Source organism: Rhea pennata, chromosome 3 (genome assembly GCF_028389875.1).
Source record: "Rhea pennata isolate bPtePen1 chromosome 3, bPtePen1.pri, whole genome shotgun sequence".
Classification (NCBI taxonomy): domain Eukaryota; kingdom Metazoa; phylum Chordata; class Aves; order Rheiformes; family Rheidae; genus Rhea; species Rhea pennata.
The window spans coordinates 101,964,288-101,978,432 of NC_084665.1; the positions used below are offsets into that span (position 1 = coordinate 101,964,288).

A 14,145-nucleotide genomic window follows, 5' to 3' on the forward strand; every position below is an offset into this window, starting at 1 on the left:
CTGGAAATAGTATGTCATCTCTTCTGCACAGGGTAACAAGCTGATAGACCATATTACCACTTGTGATAATCTGATTAAATTCTTTCCACACACACAAAACACACACACAGGCTCTGGTGGAGAATAATTACTTCCACAGAGATCTGATGAGCTGTTGCTATCCACTTTTAAAATTGTAGAAAAGTTACTTATTAATAATTAAACCTACAAAACTCTAAGTATAAAAAGAAGGAACTTTTCAGATTGAATATATGAACTTTAGGTATGCATTTGGGGAAAAGAAAGTGAGAAAATCCTAAAACTCGAATTGCTTAGCCATGTGAGGAAAATTAGGAACAGCTGAACTTTGAAAATAGAGGCTATAGATACAATCCTCACATTACCTACTTCAGCCAAGCTATGAGGAATTGGGTCCAATGAGCTACTTTCTCATTGATATGCTGATGTGCTCTCAAGCAAATCTGTCAACACCTCGTATTGATCTGGGTGAAAAAAAAAAGGTCTGTCAGGGGATGATCTCACTCTCAAAAACATTCTGGATTGGATCTCCCATTTAGGGCTGAGATAGGCAATTTATTCAAGTTGTCTGCTAAATAACTGGAGAACCCTAATAATGAATTGTTGATGGGTAAGTCCTACACTCCAACACCAAAAGAACAGTATCTTTGTCTGAAAGACCAATCATTTCCTAAGAGAAAAACAGGAATCATGCACCCTCCCCCACCCACCCACTTGTGGTAGGCAAAAATAGTTTAAAATGTGAATGCTGTCAAGCAGCAGATAATGTTGGGTATGTGCTTGGGGGGGTTGAATGTCCACAACTGAACTTCTGAACTCTAAAGCACAAGCCTGCTACTTGCTAGCTGCAGCCAGTATGGGTTAGTTTCAAATGCTGATAACATTTGGACGAGAAGAGACATATCATGACTTCCAATTAATAAAGGAACAATAGACAGAACCATCAATTTGGAAGCTGATCACATGTTGTGCTTCTGCAGATAAGACTGTGGAAGGGATACAAGGAAGCTTGGAGGCCCCAAAAGAAAGCAGTGAAAGAAAAATTCAGGAAGTGGGAGAAGATCCTGGAAATCAGAAAGACTGCGATGAACACTGGGGGATGCCCAGGGACTGTGGCCAGCAACACTTGAGACTGGTAACTGCGAGCAGCTGCACAGCTTTCTACATAACCTTCTCAGACCAGCAGCGATCTTCCTACAGGGAAATGAAGTAGAGATCTGAGTGAATCTATTACTGCAGGCACAGCAAGTTAGTGTGCAAGATAGTCAAGTACGGTGATTGTTCTAATCTTACAGATTCTTAAATAAATCCCAGTATCTAGATCCACCAGAGGCTGTCATTTACTCAGTCTCCCCTGTGACACCATCACACATACACTTGTTGATAATTCAGCTACTTTGTATGCTGCCTTCCATTAACTGGATGTGAGGCTTTCACAAGTTCCAGACAGCTCAGAGTTCTGAAAAACTGATGTGAAATCCCTGCCTCTCTGGAGTCTGCCATCCTGTGCACATGGCTGCTCAAGTGCCCCTACAGGCCAGGACAATGCACTTACAGCTACCATAAACCAGGCAGAGGGAACTAAAAAAGCATTTCAGTGCATACGTTGATCCGGTTTTGACGATACAGAAGGAATTTTTTCACTGTGACAACTTGCTTGCCCAGAGCGTATAGAGCAAAACAGTGCACAAAATGAAGTCACATTTAAAGACAGTAGAAGAATTTTAGAACAAAACAAGAAACAAGTTTTAAAGGCATGAGTCCCAAGAGAGATGTACATTTATTATTATAAATAGCTGAAAAGTCAAGCTCTGATTCATTCATTAAAGATAGGAATCTCTTTCAAGTGCTAAGGAAGCTCTCCTTGATCTGGAGTTAACAGAAGTTTCAACAGATTCAAGAGATATGGTCTGAGCAAATGTCAACCTTGAGGACATGCTGGAAAAGTATATCAGAGCTTTTCCAGCTATAAGCTGGAAAAATATATCAGAGACATTGAAAGATCTAGTCTCCCACAGACCTCCCCCAAAACAAAAACAGAACTCCACCAGAAGGCCAGCAACTATCACCAGCATCTAAGACTCTAATAAGCCACTGTCTGAACCGAAGGATTCTGAACTGTTATTGGTCATACATGGCAATGTATACGTGGCAAACAAGTAAATGTAGCAATGATGAGTGTTGACCACAAGATCTGAATGAGATCTTGGAAACGTATGTGAAGCAGCCTGTCTCCTACTCCTGACCATCTGGAAGACTGTCAGCTACAGCTAGCCCTTCACTATTACTTCTGCTGTAAAAGATCAGTTTCTGCAATTCTGCAAAATTATTTCACTTTTATACTAGGACTGGGCACTGTGAAGCCCTCTACCTCCAATCTGCATACACACAAAAACCCCAAAATATAACATTAAGCAAGCTAAGAAACCATACTAAATACAAAGACACTGCTCCCTGGGGCAAATGCACTGAAGAAAACATCAGCTGAACCCTACCTGCACAGAGCAACGAAGCTGTCAGTTAACCCTCACTGATCTTTCCAAAAATTAGCAAGATAAAAAACTCAGAGCAGCATCAATTTTTGGTACTTAAAAAAAAGGAAAAAATCCAAAGGCAAGCATCTTCAGTAACTCCAGATATCTGAGAGAGTTAACTGCTTATTTATGTAGTCCAGGAAAAAGAAAACAACAACAAATCATTTATAGGAAAAAAATCATAGGAACTTCTAAAATTTGCAAAGAATGACCAAGTGACCAATAAAAAATTCAAAATGACTGTCTCTTAATATGTATCTTAATTATTCCTTTCAATGAGTTTAATTAAAGTGGAACCTTCACATTCTTTTCTATCCAGTTCAACAGCCTGTTGATGCCTGACTGGCAACAGTGATATTCTCCATGAAAAAAAGCAGAAAAGTTTTCCTATAGAATTAAAATATGTCCCAGGCAGTTAATATAGTTGGTAATTTTTTGCTGAACTGTCTCAAGTTGAGTTCTAACCAATGAAGATGCCTTTTCATATCCTTATCCTCTTGCTAGAGCAATTAACAGTAGTGACTGTCCTTCAGCATACATGTCAAAATGTTTTGACTTCTGCATTGTCCTTGCTATAAGATAGGTTTTCAATTTTATGTTACCTTTTAAAAAGCTGTTGAAATCTCTAAAGTTAAACTATGTTAGCTTCATGTCCTTTTACTGTTTATGGGAAGTTAGCACAAACGGTAATTATTATTATTATTATTATTATTATTTTTAAGAACTTTATTACAGAAAACAATGGCTGATGAGTACTGTTGACATAGCAGTGCCTTCCAGAATTCTGTACAAATTAAGAAAAATAAACTCTACAAAATACTGCCATATTCAATTAAACTTTATTATAACAGTGCAGTAAAATGAAGCAAAACTAAATCCTGTATGGTATACACCATAGTAATAAACCAACTCATAATATTAAACAATAAACCTGATGACAAGCATCAACATGCACACGGGAGGACTACAGGAAGAAAGCCATGATTCTGGTTTAAACCTTTTATAAGAAGAGATATTTCACATACACACTGACAAATTGCATATAGCATTCCTATACAAATATAAAGTAAAAGTGAAAAGCAGTGCCTCATTAAAGAAAGCTCCAGATAAAATATACCTTACCTGAGCTATTCCATTTGGAGGGACCTTGTACGACTGCAGCTTCTGCTTCAGTAGCTCAGGATCACTGTGGCGGAATGGGCAACCTGACAGCAAAAAACAAACAAGCTCATGAACGAGGCTATTTGCCCAGGAGTTAGCACAGAAATGCATTCAGAAGACCAATTAAGCTGTTCCTAATTGTCTAACAGCTTATTAATAAAAAGTTAATTGCTCATGTGTACAAAAGGTTTTTTTTTTTTAATTGTTACTCCACTGTGCAGTTATGAGTGCATAACAGGCTCAAGTGTTACATAAAACATCCCAACATAAATCGGCCACAATTCTCATTCACTGACTAGGAAAGTATTTTAGTCAGTTCTTTACTAACAGCTATAGTACTGGTACCTTTAATAGCTATGACATATTAAGCTACACTTTAACATCAGAACACATAACAGCCAGGGAAAACGAACTAACAAGAGCCAACTAGTCATTAAAGCATAGTCCTTTGTAAACTATTACTTTAAAAAGTCCTACTGCCTGAAACAATTTTTTTTGGTCTCAGAAGAAGCAGCTCAACAAAGGTAGTGCTAGATGATAACTCTATTAACTCATTAAATAATGGTAACTCAGCATAGGTTTTCCACATTTTGTTACACAGAAGGAGATTTTAAATTGCCCTAACAGACTTTGGAGTATCAGTTCCACCATTTTTTAAAGCATCTAAACATAGACTGTGACAGAACATATATTAAGTCAAAAGGTATCAAATGCTATCTAAAAGAACAGTGCAAGACCAGTGTAACCATGAAATTCAGTGTTTAATTTAAGAGGCTACAGAAGTAATAACTTGACAGAGTTCACACCCAAAAACCCTTCACAGAATTTCTGGATGGAGCATCATATATTTATGGAAAACATGAGCTTGCTGTGAAGTGAAAATTTCAGAATTAAACATCAAATATAACTTCAGTTTAAATACAGACAGAAGTTTTAAAAAACTAATTTTTAAAATGATTTCAGTAGAAAAGATAAAGTTCAAATATTATGTATGTTACATAGCCATGATTATGACCACTGCTTTGTAAAGGGATCAGCAAAAAGCTTTCATCATTACACCTTTCACAGCAAAACAAGTTGCTTAAGTTTTCTTCTTAAGAATGACGGAAAGGCATGGGAAATTTAGTCCACATTAAGTTTCCCTTCACAGTAACTGAGTTGTCTCAGGCATGTGTACAGAAGTCATGATTTTCGAACAGGTAACTTCAGTGCTGACAGACTTGAAAAGTTTGACTCTAAGAGTCAATGCTACATGATTTATAAGTTTGCAAAGCCAAAATGTTATTCTACAATCCGAAACTAAGAATCTAAAAGAGTACCCCATGATTTAACCTTCTGAATGCAAAAGGATTAATACTAATAGAATAAATTTGCCTGGTTGAAAATGAAGTTTAAAAAGAATACAACTTTCTAATGTCTGACACACAAAGTGGGAATAAGGGTAGGGAAGAAAAAAAAAGAGTTTCAGCATAAAACTGAATTTCTCTTGCCTCGTATTATTCAGCAAATAAAACCAAAGACAAGAAAAATAGAGTACAGCGGTGATTACTCTCATCCTTCAACTAACTACCACTGGAAAAATGGCAGTTTACTTGGTTCTCTTCTCTAGCCCAGTAGCAGGTCCCACTCTTTTTCAAGCTTCTTGTTTTAGGAACTTACCATGATAATCTCCTTGACTTGGCGGATTGGACATGATAATCTTCATGCAGCTGTATGGGGTATAATCAGTTCTCTTTCCTTCTTTCCCATAGTTGTGACGGATGCTGTAAGCATATCCTTTGTCAAACTTAAAAAAAGCAAAAGAATATCTTCTTACATGCTTTGCCACTGTTTCTATCTGCTCTGTAAACAGACTACTGGGTAATGAAAATAAATCTTCCAAACTCATTAAAATAGAATGAAGTGAAAATCAAGTTGCTTGGTGTTAGCATTAACTTTCGTATTACATGGACTTGCACATTCCCATTTTACAGACATCAGAAAAGGTGCAACTAAATTAAGATCTAAAATCTTTTAAACTGATGCAGTAATCGCTCTAAATATAATATGTCAAAATTCTGAACCACAAGATGCAGTAAATGTATAGGACAGAATCAATTTAAAATCTTTTATTCACACATTTACAGTATTAGTCCATGATAATATTCTGGAAAATGCACATATATTTCTATGTGCATCTCATACACTGTAACATAAGAGCATATAGGCAGTGAGTACTATAGTTCAAAAGATGTTGCAATACTGAAAACTTGCTGTTGATATTTACATATGTACACATACACATAGATATATATACACATGCCAATGCATATGTAGTACGGCTGCATGTAAAACAACTGGGAGCTAAAAAAATGATATATTTGCTCTTAAAAATACTTAGAAATTAAGCATGAAAGTAATACTAAAAGAAAGTTTAGGTTTTTATATAAAAAAGATCTGAAAAAAAAGAGAACACCAAATACCAAGACACAAATATTTTAATTTCCAATCTTTGAGTGAATCTGTTAAGATAAAGACAAAGCTTGTGATGATCTAGCCACCTATTCTTCTCCCCAACAACCTTGGAACCTTTCCCCCTTCTGTGCAAAAGATGGATGAATGTGTATTTCATTTGCTTAACAAAAGATATTTGAGTAAACAGTAAAAATTAAACAGGTTTCGTACAGGAAAAGCAAATTTTGAATGCTTCAGGATGTACTGCTTAGTTTGCCAGAAAATTAACATCCCTCTCAACAGTTCTGTACACTGAAATCTTGAGCCATACTTTTCACATCACTTGCCTTAATACATATAGAAATTACTTTTACAACCTAACTCATTATTTTATATTGAGAAGCAGCTCTTGCAGTAAGCAGAAACTAGCTATATAACAACATACGTAATAACAACATGGCCTGAAGACAGGTTGGATATTTTCTCATTGGTTTCTTTTAATCCTGCCTGGATCTTTTGAGGCCATTTCCTATCTGTTTTATTTCATCTGTATGTTTTTGGGGTAAGACAGAGATTATTTCCTTATTATGAGTAGGACAGTATTCTTAAAAACTAAAATTTATAGAAATACCAATAGCTAAGGCATGTGAACCTAAAATTCTAAGATATCAGAAGACTGTGTCATTTACATACTCAAATAATAATGCTCTCATGAAATGCTTTGAAAAAAATAACAATTTTATAAATCTCAGCTTTAACTTTTACCAACACAATTGTATCAGTAATCACTTTTTTTTTTTTAATGGGAACTATAGACCTAAGAAGGAACAGTAAAATAAATAGGGCAGAGGCTTTTTTTTGTTTTTTAAAGTGCAGTTCTTCTGAAATTAATACTTAATGGTAAAGGATGTGCTGAAGCCACTACAACCTGATTAAAATAAATATTGTTTCAAAATTCATTTTGAATTTTCAGAAAATGTGTACAATCTATTTTTGTGTCTATTAGGTAGTTGTCTAATGCAAACACCAATATAGTACTTCCTAACCTACATTTACTACATTATACTTCTTGGAATTAACCGTAAATATTTTAGTGTTCCTTAACAGTCTCTTTCAAAATCCATATTCCAAATTATAGAGCATTCACAAGCAAACTGTTGGTTTCTTTGAAGGGAAAGAAACTAGTTTGAAATGTGTAGTTAGCAAAATTACTTTTCATCTGCAAAAGGAGATGATTCATAATGACAAATACTTGTTCACTCTATGCTTGCTTATACAACTGTATGTTATAACCACCAGCTACTTCTCAACAACTTTTTGCAGTGACAGATATCATAAAAACAGAACACAACTATGTGGTACATATTTGCACACTCCAAGTGACATACTTTCCTCAGAGATCCTTAGTCCTCATGATGCAGTGTTTCTTACCATTGATCAACATAACCACTTTTTAGCAGTGCCAATACCCAGACTGTTCACTACTCAGTGGGAAGAAACCAAAGATACATGAATTGTGGCATTTCATTTCAGAAAATGCATTCCAAGGAATAACCTATGTACATTGGGGGATGAACTCAATGACCAGATTGTTTTTTTCCTAATCGTATTACTGTAGCATATGTGTATAATCGAGAGAGAGAAAACTCCCCCTCTGGAGCAATCCCTTTTGCCAATGAAAGCATCAAGGTAGAACTAGTCATGTTTGCAGTTCACAGAAATGAGAAAGAAAAGGTCGGGGAACTGCTGCTTCCAACTTATTTTACTTCCCCAAATTGATATAGTGGGCTTCTTACAGGTTCTTTGAATAAAGTAAAACAAGCTATGTACAGAACAATTTGTTTTTAGTGTTAACTAAAGTTAATTATACCAGCTTAATGTCCTACCTTAAGCTTTTACAGCTTGCTCAAGAAATCTATTTTCATTGCATTACTGTTTCTTACAGTTAAAATGTTTTTCCCCAATGTCTGAACAATTATTTCAACCTGTCTTCAAAATTCATAAAACTATTTAATTTCTATGGATCCTTTTATGTGCAACAGCTGATTGTGGCCTTTGAATTAAATAAGCAATCCAAAAATCCCATCAATCCAAAGACTTTTTCGTAAGATTTGTGCAACGTGTTGAATTCAGAGAATCGTGGAATTAGGCCCTCCCCAAACTTCACTTTCTGACAACTTAGCTAGGTTATCAATTACGATATTCAGTTTGTGTACTAGGACAGAAAATAATTTGCTGACAAAGTCTTCCAGGCACTGCAAGCTCAGCTGAACACTTCCACAAAACTTTCACGTTTCAGTTTAACTTCTATGTGTTCATGCAAATTTTTATCCATCTATTCCTTACATTACTGGGAGATTTAGGTTTAACAACTATGCAAAATGGCTGTAGCAATTTTGTCTAGCTTCTTGGCTAACCACCAGATTAGCTCCAACTCTGCAAAATTCAAAAATAAAGTTATTCAACATCTTTTTTAGAACAGTCATCAGGCAATTTCTTGTCTAAGATTGTATGAACGTGTATGGATAACAACTTAAAACACAAATTTATTGCACAGACTTGTGCAGCTTCCAAAATAACTGATTCACTTTTTTATCCATTTCATAAGCAGTCACTCAAATCACTACTGTTGACACAGCTTAGCTAGCATACCTTTGTGCAAAAACTTTTTTTTTCCAAACTCACTTCTTTAAAAATAACCTCAGCTTACAGTTATCTTTTCTTAAGCACAGTTGTCATTTAGGGGCATAAATAAATTTCTCCCTCTGCCAATTACAAACAGGTTTCCATTTATGTTAAATTCTTAACCTGAAATACAATTTTTATGTTTAAGGCAAAGATCAGAGACGCAGCTAAAAGTGAGCCAAAAAATTCTAATATGTTTTGTGGGAGTCATTACAGAATGATTCAGAACAAGTACAGATAACCTCCTCTTCCTCTCCCACTTCAAGTTTTCCCAGTCTGATGAGCCAAGGATTGCTTTGCCCTGGAGGTAGCTTCATCTACCACAAAGAAATCAGAAAAGTTCTGATGAATCAACTTCTTCACACACCATCCAAATAAATGTAAACTACATGGATGCTTTCTGGGCTACTCCAGACCATTCGTACAAAAATATAATAATGTAGACTTATTTACAGTAACCTAAACTTCTATTAATACAATTTAGCTAAACATGTAATTCATGTACACTATTTCTCCACACAATTACATGGACCAAAGCATTGAACTAGAAAAGAATTTATTAAGGAAATATAAAAGAAAAAATCTTCATAGTATCTGTAGCAGGGAGACTTCTGCCTTAAGACACTGCATCAAATTATCAGCAAAACACATCTTAAAAACATCTCATATAACACCACAATTTTTTTAGGCCTACATTTAGTCACCCACGAAACATTTCACTAGATGCTTTAGGATGACTATTTTTTCCAGTGTCTAAATTGTCAGTAGTTCTTTCTTTTACTGATGTTGCACATTGAATCTGAATTTTCTCAACATAATGTAGAGTGTGCGTTTCAAAATGCATTGTCAAAGAGGAGACATTTCAATTAAGACTGCAAAAAACGTATGAGCTGCTTTTAAACAAACTGAATCCTCTCAACGTCACCAAGAAACTGATGTAGGGAAGGCAGCTGTTTTGTACAGTGTCAGAAAAACAGAGTTTACATGGGCATAACATGTGAAAGTTGTAAAGGTAAATACTACTTTCAAACTACTTTAAATGGCCATTATGAGTATATAATATTGTGACTTCTCTTATGAAAGAGCATTTAAAATGAAGAAAAAACATTGCCTAATCTTTTATCTGACTTATTTCTACTTCTGATAAACTGAAATGTCTTTGCAATGCAATTACAGAATTATACAGCAGTCTTTGTTTAAAGATTATTTCTACAGATTATGAAGCAATTCCCTTAGTATAATGTCCATTCTCTTTAGCATATCATCTATGTATAGCATTTTTCCCAATGACAAGATAGCCATACCTAAAAGAAATGAATCATTTCTATATTACACTGCATCAGTCTCCTCGTTCCTTATGGAATTACAGTGCCTACACCATTTCACATAGTTTTCCACTTACTATACCAGTTATTTTCCCTAATATCATTAATATTTTGATTTTCTAAAAATTAAAAAGATGAAAACATTATATATCTGTCAATATCACTGTTGGATATTCCCCCAAATAATTATTTTTCCAATACATTTGCTGAAACTACTGAAAAAGCAATATTTTCCCCCAGTTTTAACAAAAAAATAAGTTTGTAGGTGACAATTTCACCTATATTAGAAGTCCACTAAAAATTTATAGACAACTTTATTCAAAATATGGAAAGTTTCATGCTGTAGATTCTTTGTCAATTCAAGCAAAACAAATGCATATAGAAATAATCACACTCTTGAGTTATCATCAAAAGTTATATGAAAATGAGAAGTTACAGTAAGAAAATAAGTATTTTAGATGACAATTAACACTGCACAGGTGATAAAAAAATTTCAAGTATAGGAAAACATTCAACCTTATTTTAAACAGGAATTAAACAGCTGTATTAACATGGCAATATTTGACCACTCTGTAACACTTTACTTAAGAAAGGCATAGTATCTAAAAATAGATGGGTACTTTCCTTCAAATAACACTCAATAAATACTTTATTACTAGGACAATTTGTTTTCAATAAATTACTGTAGGTCATTCTCCAGGCTTTTAAGGAACTCTTAAGAAAATTCTCTATAATCTTAGAGAAGCATCTTTAATATTTTACCAAATACTTACTCCATAACATTGTTGTTTAGCAAACTTTAAAATGAAGATGAAATAATAATCCAATAATCAAATTTCTCATGCAACATCTGTATCTCTCCCTCAGACAAAAAGTCAATACAACACTGTATGTTTGCACCTATACATTTCTAACCAGGTTTTCACGTGGTTATTAACTCAGCATCTGATAACAATGTCCCAAGACACTCCTAGAGCTGCAAACATTTCAGTCCACAGATCAGCTAATTCCAAGATTAGTCTGAAATTTTGTTCCTTTCAAAATAGGGAAGAACTAAAATGGTGATATTAGCTGGGAAGGTGGTTATTATTTTCCTGTAGTGCCTACATCTGCTAGGGTTTGTCCAAATTATACATTCGCTAGATAGCTATCAAATTACCACAGTACAGAACACAAAGACAGATCTTTCCTTCCTAGATACTGCAAGGGGCTGCAGGAAGATGACTGTGCGCTGGCCCAAGGCTAAGCTACCTGAAAGGACAGGAGAAACTACCAGATGGGGCATGAGAAAATTGCAGGACCTAACAAAACACTGCAAGAAGCTAACAAACCTCACAGCACTGAGAGGGATGGTTGGATTTCACCAACCAAAAGATTGTTTAAGGGGCAGTTATCTGAGAAATGGCCTCACTGGTAATTGAAAGGGAGTAATGGGGACCTGGGAGAAAAGAGAATCTCACAGGGCCAACAGTATCTACATAATCATATCAGAAATATCAGATTTTGGTACAGATTTTGCAAAACTGGGACTAAAACAACTAGACACCGGTTGGTTGTTCGAGAAGGGATGAAACTGGTAAAAGGCGGAGCAGCTAGGAGGAAGAAAGGGAAAAAAGGAAATAAAAGGTTGTAAATCAGCGCTCTTCAGGGCTCCATGTCAATCAGCCCTTGACTGATCAGCAGTTTGTAGCCAGACAGTAAAATCATTGTTCCCACTGTACTCACATCTGACTTGCTTCTGTGGTCAAGAGGGTCCTCATATGTTCTCCCTACCAAGGTGAGGGAACCTTGGGATCTTTCTTCCTAACACCACTGAGTGAACACCTAGAGGGTAGCACCTAACAGAGCTCTTCCCTAACATACTACCTGTCCCTTAGAGATCTGCAATCATTAAGTATCAAAGAAATCCATTTGGAGCTGTTGTTGGGGTGCTACTGCCAGAAATTACTGTTTTTATGTTAAATCTTCTAAACAAAAATAAGTCAAAGATCTAAAACAATGAATTCCATACAATTAGGAAGAAAGACATGCTTCCAGTGCTCCATGATTTACAAACACACCATACCATTTATGGATTTTTCAACTGATGTTCTTTCAGTCAGTGTTTTTTGCATTTCAATATTCAGAGAAGTTAGCTGATATAACTCAGAAGTGTGTGTTTCAGTAGAAATTGTAAATTAACTACAATATTAATTTTATCAAAAGCAGAAGCTAGAAAATAATTGTCCCCAAAACAGTTAATGGCAGAGGAGAACACAGGAAGCACTATCACTGAAAAAGTTTTAATAGATTGCAAATTAGACAGAAATTTGGCATGTAATACAGTCAAAAAGGACTAAGAAAGTTAAACAGAAGCAGAAGAGCAACTGACTGTTGCATCTGTAAGAACGGAATTCAGCTCCAGACATCTAAATCTAGACATTGCCCATTATTGTCAGTGGAGGTCAATGCAACCAGTGGAGCCTGGGGAGCAATTCAATTTACCCTGAAGTAGGCACCAAGTAGCTCATTAAACAAATCATTCTCTAGACACTATTGACTGTATTGACTATTGACTATATCTGTATTGATTATAATGGGAGCTTAGGATCCTAGTGTAAAGAATACGTATACCAAACAGAAAAGAAATTCAGTAAGCCTCAAACTGACTCATTTGCAAAAAGATTAAATTTAGAAGTATTGTAGCAAACGAAAGGTCTGGCCACTATTTCAAACCTGCATAGAGCTCTGCCTTCACCTCCTTCGTAAGCTTCAGACTGCTTTTCCACCTTCCCCAAAGCTCTAAACTTTTTCTACCTACTTACTAGAATTTCATTAAGACAAGTCACAGAAAACCAGCAAAAAAAAAAACCATTTGTGAACTCTCAAGAGCCTTCTAGCTCCTTGTCAAAGGAATGTAATCACACCTCACTACATGGTAGTATCATTATATTTTGGGGGTATTAAATTTGGGAGAAGTCATACTATGTGTATATCACTAGCATATAAAGCATTAGGAGAAGATGGATGAGAACTGCCCATGGATCCCTGCAAAATCTTAAGAACTAAATTTCTACTGTTTATCCCAGTTGCTGTCCTAGCCTCTAAACAATGGGCTATTATATGATATTCTATAGTTCTATTTCAAGCACTGTAATAAACGTCTCACATTAATAGAACATGAACCACATGAGGCTGCTAAACTAACATAATACCTAAATCAGTACTGCTAAAAAACCCTAAAGATACAGTGCACAAAATTCATAGCTCTGATAGGGCAAGACATAGTAAATTGTGTTATAATGTAAGAGCAGGGATGTTAAGACCAGGGAAGTGCTAAGGAAAAGATTATTTATCCATAACTGCCATTCTTATGTCCTATGCATCTATATATCCCCTACAACTTGATGCTGGGACATTTTTCCTTCACAGTACCCAACGAGATGTAAGCTTTCACCATTCTCTGTACAGACAAAGCCCGTAAATCTTGCTTCCCTCCATCAGAGTTCTTCAGGATCTTTTTTACAGCTAAGAGGAAACCAAGATGACTGTGAAACAAAAATTTGGGGATAAAAAAGAAAACAATTTTTCATACAAGTGTCATTAGGAAATCACGCTGTCACTTTGTGAAGAATCAGAAACACGCCCAGGTAAGATACTTCTTTTGAGCAGATTATGAGACAAGCCAGTAATAAAGACTTGCATTAGGACATGTGGTTTAAACTGCACTCTCACAGAAGGATATACTCTTACTAGCTTGTAAAAATCCCTCAAAGCAGTGGATGAGAAGACAAAGGCATTTGGCAGACGAGATGAGTCTGCAGCAGGCCAAAACGGCAGCCAAATAAACTTCAGAACAGCTTTAGCAGCCACAACTCTCAGCACCAGGTGATACACCCAAAGTTTGGAATGTTTTCTGCTACATGGAAAACAGTCCATCAAGGATCCTCAACAGAAAACTTCAATCATTTACCTCAACAGGCTTGCCTGATAAGCTCCTTCCTTCTAAT

At 35.6% G+C, this 14,145-nt stretch overlaps 1 protein-coding gene across 2 annotated transcripts in view; it reads right to left on the bottom strand.

The window, feature by feature from the left end:
• PRIM2 (DNA primase subunit 2) overlaps positions 1–14,145 on the bottom strand; it is a 111,854-nt gene that overhangs the window by 13,765 nt on the left and 83,944 nt on the right. For both annotated transcript variants that reach the window (XM_062571097.1, XM_062571096.1), the window contains 2 exons: positions 5,373–5,499; positions 3,675–3,757 (listed from right to left, as the gene is read on the bottom strand). In XM_062571097.1, coding sequence (XP_062427081.1) covers positions 3,675–3,757; positions 5,373–5,499 — 210 coding nt within the window. The remainder of the gene's footprint in view (positions 1–3,674; positions 3,758–5,372; positions 5,500–14,145) is intronic.